Source organism: Haliotis cracherodii, unplaced genomic scaffold, assembly GCF_022045235.1.
Source record: "Haliotis cracherodii isolate W230 unplaced genomic scaffold, xgHalCrac1.p SCAF_6, whole genome shotgun sequence".
In the NCBI taxonomy this organism is placed as follows: Eukaryota; Metazoa; Mollusca; class Gastropoda; order Lepetellida; family Haliotidae; genus Haliotis; species Haliotis cracherodii.
Window position 1 is genome coordinate 68856173 of NW_027266319.1, and position 26263 is coordinate 68882435.

General features: G+C 41.7%; 2 protein-coding genes across 3 annotated transcripts in view; one reads left to right on the forward strand and one right to left on the reverse strand.

The window, feature by feature from the left end:
- The window catches only part of LOC139446134 (nuclear receptor subfamily 1 group D member 2-like), a 116749-nt gene that overhangs the window by 22905 nt on the left and 67581 nt on the right, over nt 1-26263 (forward strand). Inside the window, exon 1 of one of the 2 annotated variants that reach the window (XM_071227431.1) lies at nt 22915-23308. The exons of the other annotated variant lie outside the window; for it this stretch is intronic. The gene's annotated coding sequence lies outside the window, so the exon portion shown is untranslated. Of the gene's footprint in view, nt 1-22914; nt 23309-26263 lie in introns of those variants that run through there. 2 annotated transcript variants of the gene reach the window in all.
- On the reverse strand, nt 16484-18200 carry LOC139446640 (mucin-6-like). The gene is made up of 2 exons (XM_071227917.1): nt 18136-18200; nt 16484-17972 (listed from the first exon to the last, which is right to left on the reverse strand). Exons 1-2 carry the CDS (start codon nt 18198-18200, stop codon nt 16484-16486), a joined length of 1554 nt encoding a protein of 517 aa, XP_071084018.1.

Genomic DNA, 26263 nt, shown 5'->3' on the forward strand with positions numbered 1-26263 from the left:
ACAAGGTTCCCTTGCACAATAGTTCTCAGACAGGACAAGGTTCCCTTGCACAATAGTCCTCAGACAGGACAAGGTTCCCTTGCACAATAGTCTTCAGACAGGACAAGGTTCCCTTGCACAATAGTCCTCAGACAGGACAAGGTTCCCTTGCACAATAGTCCTGAGACAGGACAAGGTTCCCTGGCACTTAAGTCCTCTGACAGGAGAAGGTTCCCCTGCACAATAGTCCTCAGACAGGACAAGGTTCCCTTTCACAATAGTCCTCAGACAGGACAAGGTTCCCTTGCACAATAGTCCTCAGACAGGACAAGGTTCCCTTGCACAATAGTCCTCAGACAGGACAAGGTTCCCCTGCACAATAGTCCTCAGACAGGACAAGGCTCCCTTGCACAATAGTCCTGAAACAGGACAAAGTTCCCTTGCACAATAGTCCTCAGACAGGACAAGGCTCCCCTGCACAATAGTCCTGAGCCAGGACAAAGTTCCCTTGCACAATAGTCCTCAGACAGGACAAGGTTCCCTTGCACAATAGTCCCCAGACAGGACAAGGTTCCCTTGCACAATAGTTTTCATACAGTATTAAGTTATCTTGCAGGACAAACATTGGTTTGTTTGCTTAAGAATGACAAGATGTCAAGGTTGAAGTATCTGAGACAATGTCAAGGTTAAATTACCTCCCATGTATCTGACACAATGTCAAGGTTAAATTACCTCCCCTGTATCTGACACAATGTCAAAGTTTTAAGTTCCCATGCTGGATCTGAAAGTTGTCAGAACTGTGCGCATTCTCCCTCCTCACATTGTTAATCTCTTTTTTGTAACTGGGAAATGTTACACAAAAACAAAATCTAAATGAAATTACATTTTGTCCAAATATTTATTATGGCCTGTGTGTAATTACAAGGCCACTTTTCACATGTACCTGATTCTGAATTATGACATCATGGCTGATATCATCTCTCGTCAACTCAGTAGCTCGGCGATATGATGAGTTAGCCTGCAATGTCTTGATAAGAATCCAAAGAAAAAAACCATCATGCTGTAAATATTGAGGGAGAGCAAATATAAGTAGCTCTGCATTCAAAGCACATCTGTTAATGTCGTCTGTTCCAAGAATAACGTTATGAGCTGTCCTTTGTTTCATAGCTTCTTCTGACAGCCATTGCACAAGGAATTGCGAGGTATAACATTCTGGCATGTCTTGATTTACAGGAACATGTTCTAATAGTACAATGACATCACAGTACGAAGAGTATCACGATGCTTCACAATCTGATATGTATCACAATAATTCACCATCTGATACATATGACGATACTTCACTATCTGATACATATGACGATACTTCACTATCTGATACATATGACAATACTTCACAATATTTAAGGTTAATCTTGTTACAAAGGTTACAAAGTATATCACAATATGTTTATGGGGAGTATACACAATGCTACATGGGCAGTGTACACAGTGTTTACATGGGGAGTATACACAATGTTACATGTGGAGTATACTTAGTGTTACATGGGGAGTATACACAATGTTACATGGGGAGTATACTTAGTGTTACATGGGGAGTATACACAATGTTACATGGGGAGTATACTTAGTGTTACATGGGGAGTATACACAATATGTTACATGGGGAGTTTACACAATGTTGCATGAGGAGTATGCTTAGTGTCACATGGGAGTATACACAATATGTAACATGGGGAGTTTACACAATGTTACATGGGGAGTATACTTAGTGTTACATGGGAGTATACACAATATGTAACATGGGGAGTTTACACAATGTTGCATGGGGAGTATACACAATGTTACATGTGGAGTATACTAGTGTTACATGGGAGGATACACAATGTTACATGGGGAGTATACACAATGTTAAATGTCGAGTATACACAGTGTTACATAGGGATAGGGAGTATACACAATGTTACATGGGGAGTATACACAGTGTTACATAGGGATAGGGAGTGTACACAATGTTACATGGGGAGTATACACAGTGTTACATAGGGATAGGGAGTATACACAATGTTACATGGCGAGTATACACAATGTTACATGTCGAGTATACACAGTGTTACATAGGGATAGGGAGTATACACAATGTTACATGGGGAGTATACTTAGTGTTACATGGGAGTATACAGAATGTAACATTGGGAGTATACACAACGTTACATGGGGAGTATACTTAGTGTTACATGGGAGTATACACAAGTCATGTGTTTGTGTATTGGGCACACAGTCATGTCATGCAGCAACGTGACTGCAGTTCATTGTCTAGGCCGATCTCAGAGGCCGATCTCAGAGGCCGATCTCAGAGGCCGATCTCAGAGGCTGATCTCAGAGGCCGATCTAAGAGGCCGATCTCAGAGGCTGATCTCAGAGGCCGATCTAAGAGGCCGATCTCAGAGGCTGATCTCAGAGGAAAATCTTGGATGCTGATTTCAGAGGCCGGTCTCAGATTCTAATTTCAGAGGCCGGTCTCAGATTCTAATTTCAGAGGCTGATCTCAGAGGCTGATCTCAAAGGACAATCTTGGATGCTGATTTCAGAGGCTGATCTCAGAGGCCGGTCTCAGAGGCTGATCTCAGGGGCTGATCTCAGGGGCCGATTTCAGGGGCCGATCTCAGATTCTGATCTCAGAGGCCGATCTCAGAGGCTGATCTCAGAGGACAATCTTGGATGCTGATTTCAGAGGCCGATCTCAGATTCTGATCTCAGAGGCCGGTCTCAGAGGCTGATCTCAGGGGCCGATTTCAGGGGCCGATCTCAGATTCTGATCTCAGAGGCTGATCTCAGAGGCTGATCTCAGAGGACAATCTTGGATGCTGATTTCAGAGGCCGATCTCAGATTCTGATCTCAGAGGCAGATCTCAGAGGCTGGTCTCAGAGGCTGATCTCAGAGGCCGATCTCAGAGGCTGATCTCAGAGGACTATCTTGGATGCTGATTTCAGAGGCTGGTCTCAGAGGCTGGTCAAAGTTGCTGATCTCAGGGGCCGATCTCAGATTCTAATCTCTGAGACTGATCTCAGAGGCCGATCTCAGAGGCTGGTCAAAGTTGCTGATCTCTGGGGCCGATCTTGGATGCCGATCTCGGGTTGGTACTCAGCCTTAAATGTTGGTGAAAGTGGAATTATAGATATCCCAAGCTAGTATTGACTGTTGCATTGATTCCCATGTTAGATATCTGAACAGAAGGATACAAGAACCTTACACAAGCCCCTCCCTTGGACCAAATTGTTTTTCTTCAAATTTGCCTGTCATTGGCATTTAGTTCAAAATCCTAGGTAAATCTCTGGAAGGCTAGTGGACACAGTGTGTGCTTTATGCTAGGTGAGATATACTTGACTGTAGGTATATCATCGTATATCGCGATATTGATGTATCGGTAAATTCTTAGTCAACACTTTATCGATATAAATTTAATAATTAACTACTACAGTAATGTTTAGACTGCCCTGGTTATGATGGAAGCAGAAACTTCTGGTATTTTGCTTTACATTGATCAGTTGCAGGTCTACAAAGGTAATTTAGAATAATTAATGGTATTATCCATTGATATTTAAGAAATAAACGACGAGTGGGAGAATAAAAAATGAGGGGGTTCTGTTCATTGTTGCTCTTTTTTTAATAATCGTGTAGCTACCTAATATATCGGGATACATTTGGGTCAAACTATCAATGAAGAGATTTCAAAGCAATGACTACCCTACTTTGCTGAACCAAACTGGGGTAGAAACTTACAGTGTTAATCCATTAGTCCTTTAATGATAATATATAGCAAAGCACTTAAAAAGGGCAAATTTCTACTAGTCCTTGTGATACCATAACTATTGGGCAGTTTGGCAAGGACTACAGGACTAGTGCCAATTTCTAACACTGCTAAACCATATTTGATAAATAATACTTTCAAGAAATATTTCAATAAATAAAATTAAAACTCACGATAGAAAAACCTACGATTTAAAAAATACTCTGATATTGCTCTGTAACCATGGTAACAATCCACGATCTATTTATCTTGGATCATTTTTTTCCTAATTTTTTTATAAACAAAACATTGTAGTGGTGTGTTATAATTATTTGATGAGTCAGCTATTTTGTCTTGGACCGGCCAGGTGTAAATGAGGTTCTCGTTAGTCCTTGTCATACAGTTCGACTGTCGCAGGTATGACATCATCACATTGCTGTGCGAACCAGACGTGTGGCTGACATCGAACTTGGACGTTTGCTTCTGCCATCACGTCCTGAAGTTTACCAACAACAGGTAGTTGTCGACTTCCTGGGAACATTGGAGGGGCCCTCTGTTTCTTGAACCACGATATCAACATCGTTTGTCGGTTTGTGTTGACATTCATCAAACTCAGTCGATCTTACGTGGAGTTTTAAGTTTCTTTGTACTGAGATTGTATCTGCGTATGTCCCATTTATTAGGTAATTGTGATACGTTTGAAATTTAACGCTGATTTCTCTGTGTTCGTGTGACCACACCTCTTGTTTCTACCGTTAGCTGATGTCGTAGAACAGGGACAAAAATACATTTTCGTCCGTCAGTCTTTTTTTCATTGGTATGCAGTTGTTTGCGTAAGTTGGAAGGTGTGATGGTGTTTACAGGTGTATTGTGGGAAGGATTTGTTCTCTGTCACAGAATGATGTGACACACCAGTGACTATCACAACGACACACATTGCACTTGATCAATTATTGTTTGAAAAGTTGATCGTTACTTTTCGTGTGTATGGAAGATTTGGTGGTTTCTCGTCTAGCCCTCGGGGATCAGGTAAATGAGAATCAGCTTAATCATTTAAAACATTTAAATTTGATTTTCCCATTGTGGTTCGACTACTTTTGGATCCAGTGGGTTACAATTGGGAACATTGGAAATGTCTACTGATACATTTAATAAGCAGATTTACTTCAAATGAGTGGAATAATCTCTCTCCAACAATTCTATGAGTACTATATTACTCAATTTTTGATAGAGATAATAAGCTGTGTCATTCTGTTTAAGTATATTTACTTATTATATGACAATAAATTATCACTGTACCAAACGCAATCAAGAAAGAAATATACTCTTTGGAAAATTATCCACGCGAAATGTACATATCCCCAACCATGAAATCAAATTATTTCAGTACATCCTCTCAAATAAAGAAGCTATCAATATCAGTTTTATTTCCATGTTTATTATTTCAAGCAATGAATACCCCTTGATCTTAACCGATGACATTTTGTGTAAAATGTCATCAAATATGTAATATCAATTGTTTTTTTGTGTTTACAGGAATGTAGGTATGTCTGTATATATGTATATATGAATTAATCATAATATTTTGTCATTTTGATAAATGCATCTGTTCCATAATGAAATGTTTCTGCAATAAATCTTATCCCATCTTATCTTATCTTATCTTATCCCATCTTATCTTATCTTAACTTATCTTATCCCGTGCATATCATGGAATGATAAGACTGTGGAATAATATATTGAGCATATTTTTTTTAACAAATTGAATTGAAAATAAACTTTTCAAGTTTCAAAATAAAAATCCAATCCAAGTTAAAATTAAGGAATGTTAAAGCACAGTAAGACAATTTTGTCCTTTCTAGTTGATGGTGTTGCGTCTGTCGGAAGTGTCCCCCATGTCTCCATGTACCTGCAGTGTGTGATTGTGAGATGTGAATGATACGGATCAACACAAAGCTTGTCCACCATTCCTTGTTCAACCCCTAACTAAGTCCTACAAATTATCCGAGCATACCAAACTGCCTCTCTGCTTGTCCCAAACTCCCCCGGCTATAAATCCTGTATGTTGATGAACCCGCGGAGGACAATACCTACATGGACTGGGCAACTCTAAACACTACCCTGGAGCTGTTGTTTCCTCTCCACATGGACGGAGCTATTTCTGTCGAGTACGCATGGAAATCTTTGTACCTGTTTGAATCTCCATGTTCCAAATTCCCATTGTGTTAGGCAATAATTGACCACTACCTGTAATGAACCCGTGGTCAGATTGTGTGGCCAGCCAGTTGTAGGTCTGACCACTTCCTATGTACGTCAATAGCGCTGTTTGTCTTCATAGTGTTGCGAGGGGTCATTCTTAGGTCAGATAATTTTAGGTCGTCTTATTTATCTTATGTGAAGGTGAGGTCATGACTGACAGCCGAAGTGTTTTATGCAGGGCGCCTCCTTGCTAGTCTTGTTTCAGGTGGATAGGGATTCTGTTTATTGAACGTGGCCAACCTTATGTTGGACTTCTTTAAGCTCTAATTCTGTTTTTGGGGGTGTGTTTTTTATGAATTGAGTGAAATCTTGATTCTTACCTGTGTACTAAAAGTTTTAGTTTTAAAGTAGGAATTTGTCATTAAAAGGGATTAAGATATCAAATGAAAATTACTTTAAATTTACTTTTTTGTCTTTAAAATGGATTTAATTATCAAATTAAACTTTCCTGTATACTTTTAAATTTAAAATGACACGAAATAAGGTAAGAGAGATATAAAATGATATTATTTAAAAATGTTTCCATATTTTGAATTGTCAGTTTAAGTCAGTTTATGTCTTCACAATATTTACTATGTTGTGATGACAAGAACACCCGACACACCTACATCACTAATGACCAGTGGCAGGCCATGCCAGGGGCACAACAAGGCTAATTTTATGTGTAAACAAAACCAATTGACGAGGGCCCACCAGCTCCCCCAGAAATTAAAAAATAAAGAAGATGCTCTTAAATGCTATTTCCTGCATTTTTGGACCGTTTATGTCAGATTTTATTTGCAACAAATATTGGTAATTTATCTATCATAATTTTTTATTTGAAATGTATATCATTTCACCAACACATTTTCGACTTCATTCAAAGAACATCTATGGTGACAAATAAAATTTGAACATTAAAATGAATCGTGTTTTTATGTGTTCATAATCATTCATAATATTTGATGGTTATTAATTTTTTTCATATCATAACGTGACCTGACCTATCATTATAATGAAAATAATTGTATGAGTGTGGTTTGCTAACGTCACAAACCATCTAGGCTACCACTTAAATCCTGAAGTGCGTAAAGATTCCTATTAGTAAGTTAGACAATAAATATCATGTTCGACTGTGTTGAGTTTGAGTTAATAATTTACTGCATAGGTGGTAAATTGAGGTTTACTAACCAAAAAAATTGTGCTTTTCGTAGGTGTAAAAAAAATGTGTGCTTTTTTAGGTGTAAAAAAAATGTGTGCTTTTTTAGGTCTATCAATTGCTTTTCTGCTACAATGGTAGTTTTGCCCCAGCATGGGAATATGGAATGAAAATATGTTGACTATTTACCCTAATAACATGTATCCAATTTCTACCAAATGTATTGTCAATTAGTTGACCACAGCATATAATTTGCTGGACGGTCATTACAGAGGGGATGAAGCATGTATTCATCCACGGGCGACATGATGGCAATTTGGCTCTCAGCATCCTGTCAAGCATGACACCTGTGAGAGGGGGAATCCATCCGTTATCTGCCGCCTGCATGGGTTGGCCCGAGAGGTCAGCGGTCAGCGCTGCCTACCTGGTGGTCACCTGGCCGCATGTAGTATTACCTTAATGCACACAACGCGGAGGTCAGGGCAGGTCGGCGAACTATGTAGAACGTAGCAGTCGTACACCTCTACATTTGGTCCACTTTCAGCTTCCATGGAGTACTTACCGACCATTCAGGGCACAAAAGTATGTCACCATTTTGTTTGTTTAATGTATTTTGTTTGTATGTGTGTATTGATCCTGGCAGTGAGACACTATTTCAGTGTTGTTGTGTAATGTCAGATAACAATGTGTCATGTTCTCACCACATGTTATGTTTCATATGTGAAAACTGAAGTCTGTGTTCACTGGTAGTGTTTGATTAAATATATGTTTTTGTGAACAAAAAAAAGACGTCTGGATTTTTAGTTTGAAATTATAGACTTTTCGTACCGAAAAAGGAGATTTTCTTCTCAAATTAGCAATTTTAGGTGTAATTAGAGATTTTGGTGATTTTCATATTATAAAACCCCAAGAAAGGAGTGTGAGTGAGTGAGTTAGGTTTAACGAAGCTTTTAACAATATTCCAGTTACCGTTACCGAAGTGATGCAGGTCTCAGTCGTTTAACACTTTGGTGAAACCCAGGAGCATGGGTGTGGTCCTGACAAACCTAGAAACATAATCGGGGCGAACCGGGATTCGAACCCACAATCATAGGTTTCTGGCGTGCCCAAGGGACGCAACTCTGCCAGCGAATTGCGGCGTCTTAGACGACCGGGCTACCTGTGCCCCCCTCAGCAAGGCATGTTGTGGAGGGGCCAGGTTGTGGAGGGACCAGGTTGTGGAGGGGCCAGGTTGTGGAGGGGCCAGGTTGTGGAGGGGCCAGGTTGTGGAGGGACCAGGTTGTGGAGGGACCAGGTTGTGGAGGGGCCAGGTTGTGTAGTGCCCAGAAAAGGCCAGTATAGAGTTTTCAACATGTCAGACACGGGTGTTGTCAGGACAGTCCATTGTTATAAGTGTGGGGTGCCTTGTTTTGATGATAAAAGAATATTTACCTACCCTAGAAAACTTTTAAATAGTAATATTTCCCTCCTCCTTTAGAGTGAGAGAGAATGATTTTACATCACTGTTTAGCAATATTCCAGCAATATTGCGACGGGGACACCAGAAACGGCTTTACACATTGTATCCATGTGGGGTTGCGAACCGGGGTCCTCGGTTTACCCACAGCTAGCTCCACTTTCAGAGAGATATATTATGATGAAATGGAGAAATGTCTGTTTGATGTGGCTGCTGATAGATGCACCCGATGTATCTGTACCTTGCCCGTATGTTGGACGTAGGCGACAGTTAGTACGTCCTTGAACGGAAGGAAACACTTGTCAGTTAAAGAATAACACACACCTAAAATAAATGTGTGTCAGATACAAGTGTCAGATACAAGTGTGTTGATGTTGGTCTGTGTCAGATACAAGTGTCAGATACAAGTGTCAGATACAAGTGTGTTGATGTTTGGCCTGTGTCAGATACAAGTGTCAGATACAAGTGTGTTGATGTTTGGCCTGTGTCAGATACAAATGTGTTGATGTTTGGCCTGTGTCAGATACAAGTGTCAGATACAAGTGTGTTGATGTTTGGTCTGTGTCAGATACAAATGTGTTGATGTTTGGCCTGTGTCAGATACAAGTGTCAGATACAAGTGTGTTGATGTTTGGTCTGTGTCAGATACAAGTGTCAGATACAAGTGTCAGATACAAGTGTGTTGATGTTTGGCCTGTGTCAGATACAAGTGTCAGATACAAGTGTGTTGATGTTTGGTCTGTGTCAGATACAAGTGTGTTGATGTTTGGCCTATGTCAGATACAAGTGTCAGATACAAGTGTGTTGATGTTTGGTCTGTGTCAGATACAAATGTGTTGATGTTTGGCCTGTGTCAGATACAAGTGTGTTGATGTTTTGCCTGTGTCAGATACAAGTGTGTTGATGTTTGGTCTGTGTCAGATACAAGTGTCAGATACAAGTGTGTTGATGTTTGGTCTGTGTCAGATACAAGTGTGTTGATGTTTGGTCTGTGTCAGATACAAGTGTGTTGATGTTTGGTCTGTGTCAGATACAAGTGTGTTGATGTTTGGCCTGTGTCAGATACAAGTGTGTTGATGTTTGGTCTGTGTCAGATACAAGTGTGTTGATGTTTGGTCTGTGTCAGATACAAGTGTGTTGATGTTTGGCCTATGTCAGATACAAGTGTGTTGATGTTTGGTCTGTGTCAGATACAAGTGTCAGATACAAGTGTGTTGATGTTTGGTCTGTGTCAGATACAAGTGTGTTGATGTTTGGCCTGTGTCAGATACAAGTGTGTTGATGTTTGGTCTGTGTCAGATACAAGTGTGTTGATGTTTGGCCTGTGTCAGATACAAGTGTGTTGATGTTTGGTCTGTGTCAGATACAAGTGTGTTGATGTTTGGCCTGTGTCAGATACAAGTGTGCTGATGTTTGGTCTGTGTCAGATACAAGTGTGTTGATGTTTGGCCTGTGTCAGATACAAGTGTCAGATACAAGTGTGTTGATGTTTGGTCTGTGTCAGATACAAGTGTGTTGATGTTTGGTCTGTGTCAGATACAAGTGTGTTGATGTTTGGCCTGTGTCAGATACAAGTGTGTTGATGTTTGGTCTGTGTCAGATACAAGTGTGTTGATGTTTGGCCTGTGTCAGATACAAGTGTGTTGATGTTTGGTCTGTGTCAGATACAAGTGTGTTGATGTTTGGCCTATGTCAGATACAAGTGTGTTGATGTTTGGTCTGTGTCAGATACAAGTGTCAGATACAAGTGTGTTGATGTTTGGCCTGTGTCAGATACAAGTGTGTTGATGTTTGGTCTGTGTCAGATACAAGTGTGTTGATGTTTGGTCTGTGTCAGATACAAGTGTGTTGATGTTTGGCCTGTGTCAGATACAAGTGTGTTGATGTTTGGCCTGTGTCAGATACAAGTGTGTTGATGTTTGGTCTGTGTCAGATACAAGTGTGTTGATGTTTGGCCTGTGTCAGATACAAGTGTGTTGATGTTTGGTCTGTGTCAGATACAAGTGTGTTGATGTTTGGCCTGTGTCAGATACAAGTGTGTTGATGTTTGGCCTGTGTCAGATACAAGTGTCAGATACAAGTGTACAACCTGTCAGTGCCTTATTGCTATCATTGATTTTCATTACATTTGTTCACCACAGCAATTGATTTGCTTGCTACATTGCTGAATGTGGAAGACAAAAGGGAGTTGATAGATTAATGTAGGTTTGTGCCAATGACCGGCCCCGTCCTGAACTATTCACATCAGCAGTCGGGCGGCCTACTGAGATGCGCAGTTCCAGCTGATGTGGGTCCTGATTGGCCGTTTCCATCACCTCGCCAAGTCGATTTCATTTGGGTATTTCAATTTGCGAACTGTTACGCTGAACTTGTCTTGGTGGATTTACATGTGTATCAGATTAATTATTAACTGGTGTGATGTGTTTCAAGGGAGGGTTGTATATGTTGATGATGGTGAGATGGTCAGGAGTCAGCAGGGCATTAGTCCAGGTAGGAGCTGGTGTTGTCTCAGTACATAGTCATCGAATGTGTCTTACCTCAACGTAGTGGAGAGAAAAGTTTCTGTTTCTGTTATGGACGATACATCATTTCTGTTATGGACGATATTTCGTTTCTGTTATGGTGATGTATAATTTCTGTTATGGACGTTGTGTCATTTCTGTTATAGAGGATGTGTCATTTCTGTTATGGATGATATGTAGTTTCTGTTATAGAGGATGTATCATTTCTGTTATGGATGATGTGTAGTTTCTGTTATGGATGATCTGTAGATTCTGTTATGGACGATGTGTCATTTCTGTTATGGATGATATGTAGTTTCTCTTATGGATGATATGTAGTTTCTGTTATGGATGATCTGTAGATTCTGTTATAGAGTATGTGTCGTTTCCTTTATGGACGATGTGACATTTATGTTATTGATGATATGTAGTTTCTGTTATGGAAGTGGTGTGGTTTCTGTTATGGATGATCTGTAGATTCTGTTATGGACGATGTGTCATTTCTATTATGGACAAGAGGTAGTTTCTGTTATGGAGGTTGTGTGGCTTCTGTTATGGATGATATGTAGTTTCTGTTACTGACATTGTCATTTCTGTTATGGACAATGTGTCGTTTCTGTCATGAACGATGCATAATTCTTTCTGTTATGGACGATGTGTCGTTTCTGTTATAGACAATGTGTCGTTTCTGTCATGGACGATGTGTCGTTTCTGTTATGGACAATGTGTCCTTTCTGTCATGGACGATGCATTGTTTCTGTTATGGACGATGCATTGTTTCTGTTATGGACGATGCATTGTTTCTGTTATGGACAATGTGTTGTTTCTGTTATGGACGTAATGTCGTCTATGTTATGGACATTGTGTGGTTTCTGTTGTGGACGATGTGTCGTCTTCATAGTTTATGTCGCCGTTTGATTATCTCTGATGTTACTGATCCTGATGATGAATACATGACACTTTGTACGGATAGCAGCTTCTTTTATTCTTTATGAGGTACTTCTTCTCCTTCATCAGGTGAATGATCAGGTGATAAGCCATCACAGAGAGTAGAAGAAGTGGCTGTATAGAGTTTCATGTATTAATGTTCTTCTAACTTATAGATGCCTATCAAAGACGGACTTTGATGCTGTCAGAAAACAATAAAAATGATTTAGTTGGTCTCCTGAAAAAAGTCAGAGTATTGACACTTTTAAATGATTGCAAAATGCCAGTTGGTGTTGGATGGCTGCCATGGTTTGGCACAGACTGGTCGAGATGTCAGCAAGCTGTGCACTGTTCCAATGACAGGTGGCAGGTTTATGGAGATTTCACAGTGATATTGCCACAGAAATATAGCCATTTATTGATTCTTCAAAGAGATGGCTTACAAGTTAAGCAAAATATTTTCAAGCTAAAGTATGGTATTTATGTTATAACTGACAATTAAAGTTCGTTTCAAGGCATCAATTTGTAATCTGATCCTACATGCTGAAAACAACAGAGAATAATTGAAATGTAAAAAAAATGCATTCAATTTTTATTAACATTATTGAAACAAGTTAAAATGACAATATATATATATGTGTGTATATATATATATATATATATATATATATATATATATATATATATATATATATATATATATATATATACACACACACACACACAATGAAAGAACATGTTTTATAAGCAGAGCGTGTCATGGTAGGACTCACTTGTATACTACAGTTCTGATTGGTTGACATACTAAGTTCGGAGTTACATGCACACGGTAATGTCTTTGTTTGAAAAAATTAAGTCAGAACTCAAAACCTGTGTGTATATTATGCACACATCCCACAGTTGTATATTTAGCAAAAACAGGGGATTGTAATATCATTGTACACAGGAAAATACAATATGTTATTTCAACAGGTTGTTATTTTGTGATTGTATTCATGAATGATAATTTGTCTTCCTAGCCTGACGTTTGTGATATGTATCGTATTTGCTGCGGTAGAAACTCACATTTTTAGTCCACAAGTCCTTATAATGATAGACGGCCTCCGTGGTCTAGTGGTAGAGCATCCCCAGCTGCGTCATACCAAAAGACATTAAAAGATGGTACTTGTTGTTACCCTGTCTGGCGCTCGGCATTAAGGGGCTAAAACAAGGACTGGTCGGCTCAGAGTCAGTATACTGTGTCTGAGTGGGGTATTCATGTTAAACTGTGGCATAGTATCTCAGTGGGCTAGCACTATAAATCAGCATCAGTCCGGACTAGTACAAGCGGCCACACAAACACAAACGTACATGCATGTCGCTATATAAGTGCAATAATCTTGGACGCGACGTTAAACCCCATTTCACCTCAGCTCACCTTATAATGATAACATAAAGCATACCCCTTAAAAATGGCAAATTTCTACATGTCCATATGATACCTTAACTATTGGGCAGCTTGGCAAGGACTAAAGGACTTGTGCCAATTTTGAATGCTGTGTTCATCACACTGAGTATTCGTTACAGCTCGGGCTTAGACGATACACCAACAGTGTGATCTGATACGTATCACGACACCTTGGTCACAATCCGATATGTATCACAACACTTGCATGTGCTCTTGTCGGTGGTGCGTAAGCCATCTCTTTCATAGACAGGATGGCCAAATACCTGACACACTAACAATGTACTGTTGGCAGTGTCAAGTATGGTGCAATGGATGAAAATATTTACGTTTTCACTACTCATTTTCACTAGTAATTAGTATTTTGGTGTAACATTCATTAAAGAATACATTTAAGGTAAGAAACAATACTTTGTACTTTGTGTGCGATTGTGATCGATACTTGTATCGAGAAGTAAAACACCGCAATCCACCGATGCATCAGTGTATCATCCCACTACGAGTTACAGCCCCAGATCCGAACTCTGTCTGGACTTTGAACTTATGCTGAAGACGAAGTGACGCCGTGTTGCTGTGGATATCCCAATAGATGTACGATAATGAGATGACGACACACTGATGGCTAGGCGTTGTCTTATATGGAGAGATTAAGACAACTTTGTGTATTGTTTCGTAAACCAAACCTAAAATAGCAATCAGCTGTACACACATTTTGTCGCAATCTACCAGTGATTACGTTAAGACATAACAAATAATATAACAGAAAATTTTGATGCAATGATTGGAAAAAAAAGTATCTGAAACTATATTCTGATATCGTGTTATTTTAATTGCAGGTTTTACTATATGTATTTGAAATAATAATAACAATAACCGGGCCTAGTGGTAGCACTTTCGTGTAATGTCGGATGTTTATTGAATGGAACAATTTGCCCAGACCCGGGGAGGTTTTCCGCGAGATCTCAATATTTCAACATGTAGCAGTCATGCTACGACAAATAGGACTGTTAACGAGACAATGTATGACAATCATGATATATGTATCCATTCTCTGTCAACAAAGGTTTGTTTCAAGGTATCAATAGCGGTAATACGATCACGGTTGCTGCGATTAATGTGCGTTGGTGCCGTTAGTGGGTGTTCAGCGTTGGCATTAAGTGGAGTTGGTGAAAGTGGGTGTTCAATGTTGGCAATGAGTGGAGTTGGTGAAAGTGGGTGTTTTAATGTTGGCAGCAGTTGGTGTAAGTGGGTGTTTAATGTTGGCAATAAGTGGAGTTGGTGTAAGTGGGTGTTTAATGTTGGCAATGAGTGGAGTTGGTGTAAGTGGGTGTTTAATGTTGGCAATAAGTGGAGTTGGTGAAAGTGGGTGTTTAATGTTGGCAATGAGTGGAGTTGGTGTAAGTGGGTGTTTAATGTTGGCAATAAGTGGAGTTGGTGAAAGTGGTGTTTTAATGTTGGCAGGAGTTGGTGAAAGTGGGTGTTTAATGTTGGCAATAAGTGGAGTTGGTGTAAGTGGGTGTTTAATGTTGGCAATAAGTGGAGTTGGTGTAAGTGGGTGTTTAATGTTGGCAATAAGTGGAGTTGGTGAAAGTGGGTGTTTTAATGTTGGCAGGAGTTGGTGAAAGTGGGTGTTTAATGTTGGCAATAAGTGGAGTTGGTGTAAGTGGGTGTTTAATGTTGGCAATAAGTGGAGTTGGTGTAAGTGGGTGTTTAATGTTGGCAATGAGCGGAATTGGTGTGAGTGGGTGTTTAATGTTGGCAACGGGTGTAGTTTGGTGAAAGTGGCCCAAAGACCTTAGGTTAGTGCTATTAGTTATCACCTTGACACTTTCTAAATGTGCTGGAGATGGAAACTGGCTCCCAAAGTAGAGATCAATTGGGTGACATTGCACCACAATGCCTTGCAGACCATTGTGATGTCATCGATTACCATGAAGCCACAATCAGATGACATCACTAATAACTCTGCCACTAAGACTGTACTTTTGACAGTAAAGACACTGCTTTTTACACTGGTGAGCTTTGGACTGGACTCAAGGCTTGAAATATATGTCCATTGTTTCAACAGAGGGAGATGTTGTTGAAGTCCAGGAATTAATCAGTATGTAACATGTTGGTGTCGACAGTCATAGGTCACTTGGATCAACATGTCTGGACATTGTCCTCGTTGGTCAACTTGTCACTCAACTTACATAAGAGATTAGATTCCGTCCTGCTGGAGGACTGGGCCTGTGATAGCCTGGACAGAGCTCTGAGATACGCTCAGAACACGGAGATACGACCAGACCTGTCAGATTAACTGGCCACAGGAACACACTGGGATCATGTGGCAACTGGCAGTATCAGTTGTCATGGTTTCAGACATTGACAAATTTTAATCCAATTGTCCCGAAGATTTGTTTCAATGTGAAAGAAGGTTGTATCAGAAATTGATAAAATCATGAAAATATCCTGCTGCCATTTGCCTCCAGCGAACTACGTGAAGTCCCATGGCGGACGGTGTAGCACTTCTTATACTGATCATCAGTGCTGAGTCCACGCTAAATGACCGACACGCTGTCGGGGGACATGGTGTCAGGGTACCAAGGACGAGATTCAAACCTGGGTCTTCACAAGCTGATAGCAGGTGTGAACTTGTGTAGTAACTAATCATTATGGAAAAACTGGATTCATTGTTCACTCCCACTCCATCCCTGACAAGTTTAACTCAAGTATGATTTTAGTAAGCAACCTGTTTGTTTTCCGAGTAATAATAAAGGTCCCTGGCATCCTATGCTTGTCCTAGTGGTGACCAATGCATGGGCTTGTAAGGCTCGGTGACTGGCTTGACTGCATTCCACTATCTCAGTTGCGTGGATCAATACTCAAATAAATAAGCAATAAGCGCCCACTTTTGTCATTTTCTACGTGCCCAGGGACTTATTAAGCTGAACATGGTGGGTGTATTTAATATCAATTGGTCTACAAAATTACATGTTGTACCAGTTGTTATTGCTGGAGGGGTTCAGGACACAGCAGATGGCCTCCGCCTGCAGCAAGCTCTGAAGAGTAGTGTCCCTTGGCTGCTTGTAAAAGGTCCAGTCTCTGATGATGCTGGCTGTGATAGGTCCAGTCTCTGATGATGGTGGCTGTGATAGGTCCAGTCTCTGATGATGGTGGCTGTGATAGGTCCAGTCTCTGATGATGGTGGCTGTGATAGGTCCAGTCTCTGATGATGGTGGCTGTGATAGGTCCAGTCTCTGATGATGGTGGCTGTGATAGGTCCAGTCTCTGATGATGGTGGCTGTGATAGGTCCACTCTCTGATGATGGTGGCTGTGATAGGTCCAGTCTGATGATGGTGGCTGTGATAGGTCCAGTCTCTGATGATGGTGTAGGTCCAGTCTGAGGATGGTGGCTGTGATAGGTCCAGTCTCTGATGATGGTGGCTGTGATAGGTCCAGTCTCTGATGATGGTGTAGGTCCAGTCTGAGGATGGTGGCTGTGATAGGTCCAGTCTCTGATGATGGTGGCTGTGATAGGTCCAGTCTCTGATGATGGTGGCTGTGATAGGTCCACTCTCTGATGATGGTGGCTGTGATAGGTCCAGTCTGATGATGGTGGCTGTGATAGGTCCAGTCTCTGATGATGGTGTAGGTCCAGTCTGAGGATGGTGGCTGTGATAGGTCCAGTCTCTGATGATAGTGGCTGTGATAGGTCCAGTCTCTGATGATGGTGGCTGTGATAGGTCCAGTCTCTGATGATAGTGGCTGTGATAGGTCCAGTCTCTGATGATGGTGGCTGTGATAGGTCCAGTCTCTGATGATGGTGGTTGTGATAGGTCCAGTCTCTGATGATGGTGGCTGTGATAGGTCCAGTCTGATGATGGTGGCTGTGATAGGTACAGTCTCTGATGATGGTGTAGGTCCAGTCTGAGGATGGTGGCTGTGATAGGTCCAGTCTCTGATGATGGTGGCTGTGATAGGTCCAGTCTCTGATGATGGTGGCTGTGATAGGTCCAGTCTCTGATGATGGTGGCTGTGATAGGTCCACTCTCTGATGATGGTGGCTGTGATAGGTCCAGTCTGATGATGGTGGCTGTGATAGGTCCAGTCTCTGATGATGGTGTAGGTCCAGTCTGAGGATGGTGGCTGTGATAGGTCCAGTCTCTGATGATAGTGGCTGTGATAGGTCCAGTCTCTGATGATGGTGGCTGTGATAGGTCCAGTCTCTGATGATGGTGGTTGTGATAGGTCCAGTCTCTGATGATGGTGGCTGTGATAGGTCCAGTCTGAAGATGGTGGCTGTGATAGGTCCAGTCTCTGATGATGGTGTAGGTCCAGTCTGAGGATGGTGGCTGTGATAGGTCCAGTCTCTGATGATGGTGGCTGTGATAGGTCCAGTCTCTGATGATGGTGGCTGTGATAGGTCCAGTCTCTGATGATGGTGGCTGTGATAGGTCCAGTCTCTGATGATGGTGGCTGTGATAGGTCCGTTCTCTGAAGATGGGGTAGTAAAAATTGAGGCTCTGTTTAAGTCTTGCAAGTTTGTTGTCAGGTACAGAATTATCTTTTATAAGTTTCTATCCTTAAGGTTTAGAGAAATATTTGCAACTGGTTGCTTTAGGTTACCATATACAGGGATTATCCTGGAATTTTTTACCTTTGATAGAAAATCTCCCCTGGTCCAAAAGCAATGAGATTTTTTGGCATTTTTGGTGGTGACATTTTACTACTTTTCAGAGATATTTCGGCTTCACACAGTGGAAACTGTGTTTGATTTTCAGTACTTGTGACTCGAATACTGTTGCAATTGATATAACAAAATTATATGGATATATCCTCGGATATCCTATTTTTGAACATAAATTATTCCACTGCACATAAAAATATTAGCATTAGTATTATTAAAACATTACATTAGTACAGTAATAGTGCTTATATTTCTGTTGATTGTCTACTTTAGGAGAAATTACACTTATATTTATGTATTTCTGTTCATTGTCAACTTGATGGGAAATTATTTGCGAGGACAATTATAGATCGTTTAGGAAGCATGTTTACCACCATCAGCTGTTCATATCATTGGCATGCAGGAGGCAACAATCTGCAGTTATTATATTTCGACAATGTGTGTTTAGATCACAGGAACTCGTTAATGGTCAGTAAATAAAAATATATACCCCAAACTAACATATTTTGGGGGTATATATTTTTCTTTACTGACCAATAACGAGTTCCCGTGGTTTAGATCATAACTTGATATATTCAAAATGATGAAATGAAATAGCGACAGTTGGCTAAACATACATGTATTAGTTACATTCCAGTGCTTTCGTCACAATTTCGCTGTCTTTCCCCCCCTCCACCCCCCTTGTCAGTGTTGTGTCTGTGACCGTATCAAATTAAATCTTATCAACAGGGACTTTTCATTTAATTAGAAGGGACAATTCAGTATAATACGACAAAGTTGGTGGGGGTGGGGGGGATATAGAAATGGGTTCCTTCCGTGTGTGTGTGTGTGTGTGTGTGTGTGTGTGTGTGTGTGTGTGTGTGTGTGTGTGTGTGTGTGTGTGTGTGTGTCCGGAGCATAACTCAGAAACCATTAAATATTTCTCTACGAAACTTTGCATGTCTATCAGACGCATACTGAACTGGTGCCTTATGGTATTTAGGAGTTTTATGAATTTTTATGTTTTACGTTTCCATGGCAACAAGTTGGACTTAGGTTCTATGAGGATGGTGTTCGTTTCCGGAGCATAACTCAAAAAACGTTAAATACTTTCTTTCAAAACTATGCATGTCTACTAGGCACATACTGAACTGGTGCCTTTTGCTATTTAGGAGTTTTATAGATTTTTGTTTTTTACGTTTCCATGGCAACAAGTTGGACTTAGTAGGTTCTATAAGGGTGCTGTTCGTTTCCGGAGCGTAACTCAAAAAACGTTAAATATTTTCTTACAAAACTTTGCATGTCTACTTGGCACATACTGAACTGGTGCCTTTTGCTATTTAGGAATTTTATAAATTTTTATTTTTTACGTTTCCATTGCATTAAGTTGGACTTAGGTTCTATTGGGTAGTGTTTGTTTCTGGAGCATAACTCAAAACCCATTCAATACTTTCTAACAAAACTATGCATGTTTACCAGACACATACTGAACTGCCTTTTGCTATTTAGGAATTTAAGAAATTTTTATTTTTTATACTTGTTAGACTTGTTAGTGCTGCAATTAGGCCATTTACAAAAAGGCCCAGTTAACATAGTTCACAGGAGCTAATGCATTGCACACAACCAGACATGTCATATTGTCGGGGGATATGAGTATTTCATGCTTGTTTATTTAGCAACAATTAAGTCATTTATTTCCCGCAGAAGGCGGCATGTTTTCCATGTGCAGCAGACAGAAATGTCACCGGAAGTTGAAAAGACTGTTGACATTCACGATGTTTATGAATAACATTTGAAAGATTAAGTCACAGTTTTCAAGTTTAATCGACAACTCTGTAAGTAAACGTATTGTAGTATAATCTACAAAATCTAAATCCAACTTGCTGTTTGGCCACTAGAAATAGTTCAAAATTCTTAATTCACGCTCAGTGACCATTCTTGCAAGAGGGTATGCTAGAATTTAAGTCTTTAATAATACTTTTAATGACTTGGTGTTGTAGATCATGTAATAAGATTTTTGTACGCTACCAAAGTGTATTTATTGTAAAAACAAACACTCGTTTTGCCAATCAGGGATCAAACCGTTGTCAGCTAATGCAAAGCTCCATGCATTGATATAGGAATTGGTTTTGCAAAGTTGGAGATAGCATTTTTATTGACATTTTTAGGTACGGTAGATAATTTTATTCAAGCAATGCGACATTTTTTAGATAAAACTATTGAGGTGAGGTGAGGTGAGGTGAGGTGAGGTGAGGTGAAATTGGGTATAACATTGCGTCCAAAATTATTGCACTTATATAGTGATGTGCATGCACGTGTGTGTGTGGCTGCTTGTACTAGTCCGGACTGATGCCGATTTATAGTGCTAGCACACTGAGATACCATGCCGCAGTTTAACATGAATACCCCACTCAGACACAGTATACTGACTCCGAGCCGACCAGCCCTTTAATGCCGAGCGCCAGACAGGGTAACAACAAGTATCATCTTTTAACGTCTTTTGGTATGATGCGGCCGAGGACCAAACCCCGGACCTTCAGCACTCCAGTCGGACGCTCTACCATTAGACCACGGGGGCTGCTAAAGCTATTGAAAGATGTACACAATCGCGCTGATTGAATGTTGATGCGATATATATGACAACTATGCGAGAATATCGCGGAATTGTGGCCTTAGTCAATCCCTGCACATACAGCATTGTTTGTGAGATGCATATGGAAACTTACTTTGTATCTAAGCGAGTCTAAGCGAGTCTGATAGCAGTAAATTCAACATGTGATAGCAGTGAATTCAACATGTTAATGGTGCAGAAATTAGAAAGATGAAATTCTTGGGGCTGAATTAATCTTGCATTATTGACAGGAAAAAACTAATGAGGTAATAATTCTTACTTTTAAGACGCAGATAATTATTTCAGAAACGTCAATAACATTGATGAGAAAGTGGGATGCTGTGAATGCTTGCTGTGACTGCAGCCTGTGGTTGGTGTGTTATTGAACATGTTTCTGATGACAGTCACGGCAAACTTAAAATATTACCTATCTTGCATATAAAAAAAAAAGTTTGAAAATGAGTTAAACAAGTATGCATCTGTTTGTAAGGTGTTACTTATATAAAATACATGTTTGTTTATAAGGCAATACATGTACAGTAAACTATGGTTATAACAAACTTAAAGGGACCACTAATTTTGTAATAATGAGTTTGTAATAACATTTTTAGTCCACAAGTCCTTAAAATGATAAAATATAGCAAAACCCTTAAAAAGGGCAAATTTGTCCTCGTCCTTATGATTCCTTAACTATTGGGCAATTTGACAAGGACTATAGGACTCGTGCCAATTTCTAGCACTGTAACCTTAGTTTGTTTTAAGCATATGTACAGCATATATACAACAAATGGACAAGACTAAAAAATAAGTTTGTTATATCGGTCAGTTTGTTATAACTTAATATAAGCATGTTCATTATTATCGTAGTGTACGGTATATGATACCTATGTTTGTTTGACTGTACAAGGTTTAATAATAATATATGTTTGTTTGGGGATACGCTTGGTTTAACGCTGCTTTTAGCAATATTCCAGCAATATCATGGCAGGGGACACCAGAAATGAGCTTCACACATTGTAACCATGTCGGGAATCAAACCTGAGTCCACAGCGTGACGAGCGACACTTAGTGACCACTATACCCCTGACCGAGGCCAATGATAAGTTGTTATGAGGTAGTATGGTAGGCTTTCCATTCCGAATGAGTGAGTGAGTATGGTTTTACGCTGCTTTTAGCAATATTCCAGCAATATCACGGCGGGGGACACCAGAAATGGGCTTCACACATTGTACCCATGTCGGGAATCAAACCCGGGTCTTCGGCGTGACGAGCGAATGCTTTAACCACTAGGCTACCCGACCACCCCTCCTTTCCGAATGAATGAATCTAGTCCTCCACCAGGGCTGTGGAAAAATATGTATTTTATGAAAACAAAACCTAGTTTTATATATAATCAAGTCTAGCCTGCTATAGCCAGCATCAGGAAAATTAATTCTTTTAATTTTAGAGGAGAGAAAAGTATTCTGTAATAAAAGTTTTCATCGACTTTATTTTAGTCTGGAATAAGCATATCATTTGTCTCCTTCAACTGAAGCTCCCTGCAGGGTTTAGCTCCCTGCAGGGTTTGGCTCCCCAGTCCTAAACACAGCCATTCTAAATATCAAATGAGGTTACATAGCCAAGTGCTTTCTGTAATTAGCTGTAGTAAAAAACAGAAAAAAACTCATTCCAGCCACACTGGAATGTCATTGAATGGCGATAAACAGACGAGGTTGTAAATTAGTGACATTTAGTCGCCAATCAATGTGTATGGTACATTTGTTTTCACTACATTTATTTTTTCTTGTACATTGTGTATTAGTGACAACAGATTACACACAGCGATGAGCGATGTTTGTTTACTTGTGTCCCCAGCTTCCTATGGTTGCAACAGCTGCTGTAAATTTAATAGGAGAACTTGATTTTGCATCCTGTTGTGATAACATTACTTGTGTATTTTATTTCTTTGAATAAATGGCTCCAGGCTACAATGCTAAAAAAGATATACAGTAAATGTTTTTGAAATTGTAATGAGAAATGTTTAAATCCCAACACAATGTTACAAACGTCGACAGAGACGAGAATGACGTGAATATTCCAGTCGGGATGTAGTTGTGGACATATTGCATCATATCCCTGACGCTGGATACCTTCCTGGTTCAATCTACAGCTACCGCGTACTTAAGTCTCCATCATCATCATCGTCATCATCATCATCATCATCATCATCATCATGTCCGGTTTAGTAGACACGTACAACAAAGGTGACGCTCACACTGCGATAATAACACTGTTATAGCACGACTCTAAGTTTAGCAATTGTCAAGCATAGATGTGTTTGCCAAGGTCTCGTTTGAGCACACGCCGTCCAAGCAAGCCACACATCGGGAGCATGCTGTCACTGCATGTCCGTCAGCCTTGCTCACTTCAAAGGTGCTCGTAATCAGCTGGGAGATTGTGTTGCAGAAGGGTCCATTTCACTACGCTGTCATGCAGCATGGTTAGTGGAGTTTTACTGTGCCTGTGGATTTTACCTTGGATTTTACTGTCGTGGATTTAGTTGTGGAGACCAAGGTAGGTGACACTCCCTAACTGGGGGGGGGGGGGGTTCTCAGCTGGAGGGGACTGACCTTATGATGGGATATCGGGGAATGCTGTGGGGCTTGTTGACTTTGAAGCGGTGACAAATTTGGCATGTTGTCAGATTGTTTGTAGGATTCAGACAGACACACTTGTGTGCCTCTGATATTGTAGACAAATGTAGCTCTTGATTCTCAGCAGGGTGCTCAAGTACTCTCAAACTGTTTAGAACACATGTACTGTGGGGGGAGTTGATTTCAATTTTGATCATAGGTGTGATGTGATCATAGGTGTGACTTTATTATAGGTGTGACGTGATCATAGGTGTGACTTTGTTATAGGGGTGACGTGATCATAGGTATGACGTGATCATAGGTGTGATTTGATCATACGTATGACTTGATCGTAGATGTGACTTTAATACAGGTGTGACATGATCATAGGTGTGACATGATCATACGTGTGACGTGATCATAGATGTGACTTGATCCCATGTATGTCGTGATCATGATGTGACTTGATTGCAGGTATGACTTGATCATTGGATCATAGGTGTTATTATTCTCTATAGAAGTCAGTTGTTTTATCTGTGATGTTTAAACTGGAAGAGAAATTAGGAAACATTATGGTTTTGATTTACACATTTTCTGTCAGATTTTCCAATAAGACCTGTCAATGTATCCGGCAGTCCCTGCCATTATGTTTTCTCTGTTCAGCCGATAAATCTACCACTGTTATTATTGTCAACACAGACTGTGACATGCTTCCTGCTATACAGGTAATTTGCTATAAATATACATCCTTAAAATGTATTTCTGGCTGTTTATGAGAAAGACAAAGTGTGGACAAGCAGGATTGTCCTGAGGGAATCTTGGTCGCCGAGAGATACGCCATAACTGCTTTTATCATTGATGGAGTCAGGACAACAAAGAAAGTATTGATGCTCAACCACCCCAACCCGACCATGCCATACACACCCTCTCCGCCCCGACCATGCCATACACGCCCACTCCGCCCCGACCATGCCATACACACCCTCTCCGCCCCGACCATGCCATACACGCCCACTCCGCCCCGACCATGCCATACACACCCACTCCGCCCCGACCATGCCATACACACCCACTCCGCCCCGACCATGCCATACACGCCCACTCCGCCCCGACCATGCCATACACGCCCACTCCGCCCCGACCATGCCATACACACCCACTCCGCCCCGACCATGCCATACACACTCACTCCGCCCCGACCATGCCATACACACCAACCCCACCTCAACCATGCCATACACACCCACTCCAACCCCCAACCATGCCATACACGCCCACTCTGCCCCGACCATGCCATACACACCCACTCCAACCCCCAACCATGCCATACACGCCCACTCCAACCCCAAACCATGCCATACTCACCCACCCAACCCCAACCATGCCATACTCACCCACCCAACCCCGACCATGCCATACACACCCACTCCTCCCCGACCATGCCATACACACTCACTCCGCCCCGACCATGCCATACACACCCACCCCGCCCCAATCATGCCATACACACCCACTCCTCCCCGACCATGCCATACACACTCACTCCGCCCCGACCATGCCATACACACCAACCCCACCTCAACCATGCCATACACACCCACCCCGCCCCAACCATGTCATACACACCCACCCCGCCCCAACCATGCCATACACACCCACCCCCACCCCAACCTTGACCATGCCATACACCCCCCACCCCGACCATGCCATACACACCCCACCCCGACCATGCCATACACCCCCACCCCCACCCCACCTCGACAATGCCATACACACCCACCCTGTCCCGACCATGCCATACACACCCACTCCACCCCGCCCCGACCATGCCATACACACCCACCCTGTCCAGACCATGCCATACAGACCCACCCCGCCCGCCCTGACCATGCCATACACACCCACCCCGCCCCGCCCTGACCATGCCATACACACCCACCCTGCCCCGACCATGCCATACACACACCCCTAACCCCAACCACACCATACACGCCCACCCAACCCTGACCATGCCATACACCCCCCATCCCACCCCGACCATGCCATGTACACCCACTTCACCTTGAGCACACCATAACACCCACCCCACCCAAACCATGCCATACACACCAACTCCACTCCAACCACACAATACACACCACCTCACCCTGACCATGCCATACACACCCTAACCCAATCGTGCCACACACACCTACCCCACCTTGACCACACTATCAAACCCACCCCACCCTGACCACACTATCAAACCCACCCCACCCTGACCACACCATCAAACCCACCCCTTACTGACCACACCATCAAACCCACCCCACCCTGACCACACCATCAAACCCACCCCACCCTGACCACACTATCAAACCCACCCCACCCTGACCACACTATCAAACCCACCCCACCCTGACCACACTATCAAACCCACCCCACCCTGACCACACTATCAAACCCACACCTTACTGACCACACCATCAAACCCACACCTTACTGACCACACCATCAAACCCACCCCACCCTGAGCACACCATCAAACCCACACCTTACTGACCACACCATCAAACCCACACCTTACTGACCACACCATCAAACCCACACCTTACTGACCACACCATCAAACCCACACCTTACTGACCACACTATCAAACCCACACCTTACTGACCACACCATCAAACCCACACCTTACTGACCACACCATCAAACCCACCCCACCCTGACCACACCATCAAACCCACCCCACCCTGACTACGCCATACACACCCCACCCTGACCATACTAGCAAACCCACCCCACCCTGACCACACCATCAAACCCACACCTTACTGACCACACCATCAAACCCACCCCACCCTGACCACACCATCAAACCCACACCTTACTGACCACACCATCAAACCCACACCA